Genomic DNA, 1,787 nt, shown 5'->3' with positions numbered 1-1,787 from the left:
TACGTTTCCAATATCATATTTATATATTTTATCATTATTTTCTAGAAACACGTGAGTCCGTGACTGTGGTGGTCAAGTAGTAGATAAAACTTGAAAATATGCTACAACATTTTTTTTTTTTTTTAACTTCATTGATAGAAATAACCAGAGGGCAAGTGATACAAAAACAAACAACCTCATAGAGGTGAGAAGAGAAAAGGAAAAACAAAAAAAAAGCTCAACCTTAAAAAGATCTATGAGCTAGTCTAACTTGCTTCCCTTACGATCAGGTGATGTAACAAAGCTGGCCCTCCCAAAGCTAGATAGAATTGAAACCTACCATCACGGAGAACACTCTTTGAAATCTCACGAGCTACCATGTTAGAGTGAGCAGATTCTGTTTCAAAAGCAACAGAGTGGAAAGACCCACACAAAACAGAGATCTCTTGAAGGAGAAGTCGATAACGAGGCCAGCCAAGGGGTTTCATTACAGCCTCCATAAGTTCATGACAATCAGAACTGCAAACGATTTCCTGATACCCTAGATCACGCAAGCTTCTCAATATCCATATGAGACATCGCAGCTCAGCTGTTAGTCTATTAGGTGAAAAAGTGATGGCGTCTCTCGCGTGATGCAGAACGTTGCCTTGTTGATCACGCACCAGGAAAGCCACTCCACTGTGTAATGAGGCATTTCGCCAATTCGAGTGAAAGTTGCATTTGACGAAACCTGCCATAGGAGGTTCCCATTTCTTCGAGACCGCACTGATTCCTTGCATGCTAGGGACCTCCTCATCCTTACCGTTCACCTCTTCCCATAATCGCGCTTCCTCCAAAGCCTGTTGGACTTGATTCACCAAAGATTCTTGTGTATCCGCATAGATCAAACAATTCCGGTTTTTCCATATGGTCCAGAGAATCCAAGGAATAGCCACTCGTTGAGGTTTCGGTATTGTAACATCTGTCATAAGCTGAATAAACATAGATAGACCTTCTGTCACAGATACCGAACTCATTGGTGGCTATTGAACAAAACCTGCAAGACTCCAGATCTCTTGTGCCATTGCGCATTGAAAGAGAACATGCTCAATAGACTCTGGTGCCAACTTACATAACTTGCATCGTACGTCAACGTTTAAACCTCTAGTATTCAAACGCTCTGCGACCGCCAAGGCGCCAGAAGCCGCTCTCCACAGGAAGTTTCGAATCTTAGGAGTAGTTGCGACTTTCCATATCTTTCTTTTGAGCTCCAAGCTTCCGGGACGCGAAACAACAGAGAGTACTTCCTCTGTTTCTTTTGCTAGAGAAGCCAACTTGAAACCACTCTTGACCGTGTAAGAACCATTATCAGAGAAAGCCCATATATCCTTATCAGCGATGTTGCCAACCTGTAGCTGCCTTATGCGAGTTACCTCATTTTCTGGAAATAGAGTTTGAAGTTTTTCCACGTTCCATTGATGAGTCTCATCCAGAAGCGACTCCACTCGTAGGTTAACATCAATCTCTCGTTGTTTATTAATAGGTCGCCGAGGGCATTCATCCATGATCCAGCTCTGAGACCAAACATATGTCGATCTCCCATTCCCGATGGATCTTATCAGCCCCTTCTTAAGCAACTCCCTACCAAATAGTAAGCTTCTCCAAGCATAAGACGGACGGTAGCCTTTTCAACATTCCATGAATTCTGATGAGGCAAAGTACCTTCCTTTATAGATACGAGCAAGGAGGCTATTAGGATTATTCAAGACTCTCCAAGCTTGTTTAGCCAATAAAGCATGGTTGAAATCTTCGATGTCACGAAACCCCAT

The 1,787-nt window shown here is 42.7% G+C and overlaps 1 protein-coding gene across 1 annotated transcript; it reads right to left on the bottom strand.

The window, feature by feature from the left end:
• Window positions 1-245: 245 nt before the first annotated feature.
• LOC108825041 (uncharacterized) lies at window positions 246-1,787 on the bottom strand. The gene is made up of 3 exons (XM_018598385.1): window positions 1,681-1,787; window positions 1,016-1,599; window positions 246-940 (listed from the first exon to the last, which is right to left on the bottom strand). Exons 1-3 carry the CDS (start codon window positions 1,785-1,787, stop codon window positions 246-248), a joined length of 1,386 nt encoding a protein of 461 aa, XP_018453887.1.

Source organism: Raphanus sativus, chromosome 9 (genome assembly GCF_000801105.2).
Source record: "Raphanus sativus cultivar WK10039 chromosome 9, ASM80110v3, whole genome shotgun sequence".
NCBI lineage: Eukaryota > Viridiplantae > Streptophyta > Magnoliopsida > Brassicales > Brassicaceae > Raphanus > Raphanus sativus.
Note: the sequence above shows the minus strand (reverse complement) of the source record. Positions and strands in the feature narration are given on the sequence as shown.

Coding starts and splice junctions, on each gene's coding strand:
- LOC108825041 (XM_018598385.1), bottom strand. CDS start 1,787: ATGGGGTTTCGTGACATCGAAGATTTCAACCATGCTTTATTGGCTAAA. Junction 1,600..1,680: donor GCTCGTATCTATAAAGGAAG/GTACTTTGCCTC, acceptor ACTATTTGGTAG/GGAGTTGCTTAAGAAGGGGC. Junction 941..1,015: donor AGAGATCTGGAGTCTTGCAG/GTTTTGTTCAAT, acceptor AGCTTATGACAG/ATGTTACAATACCGAAACCT.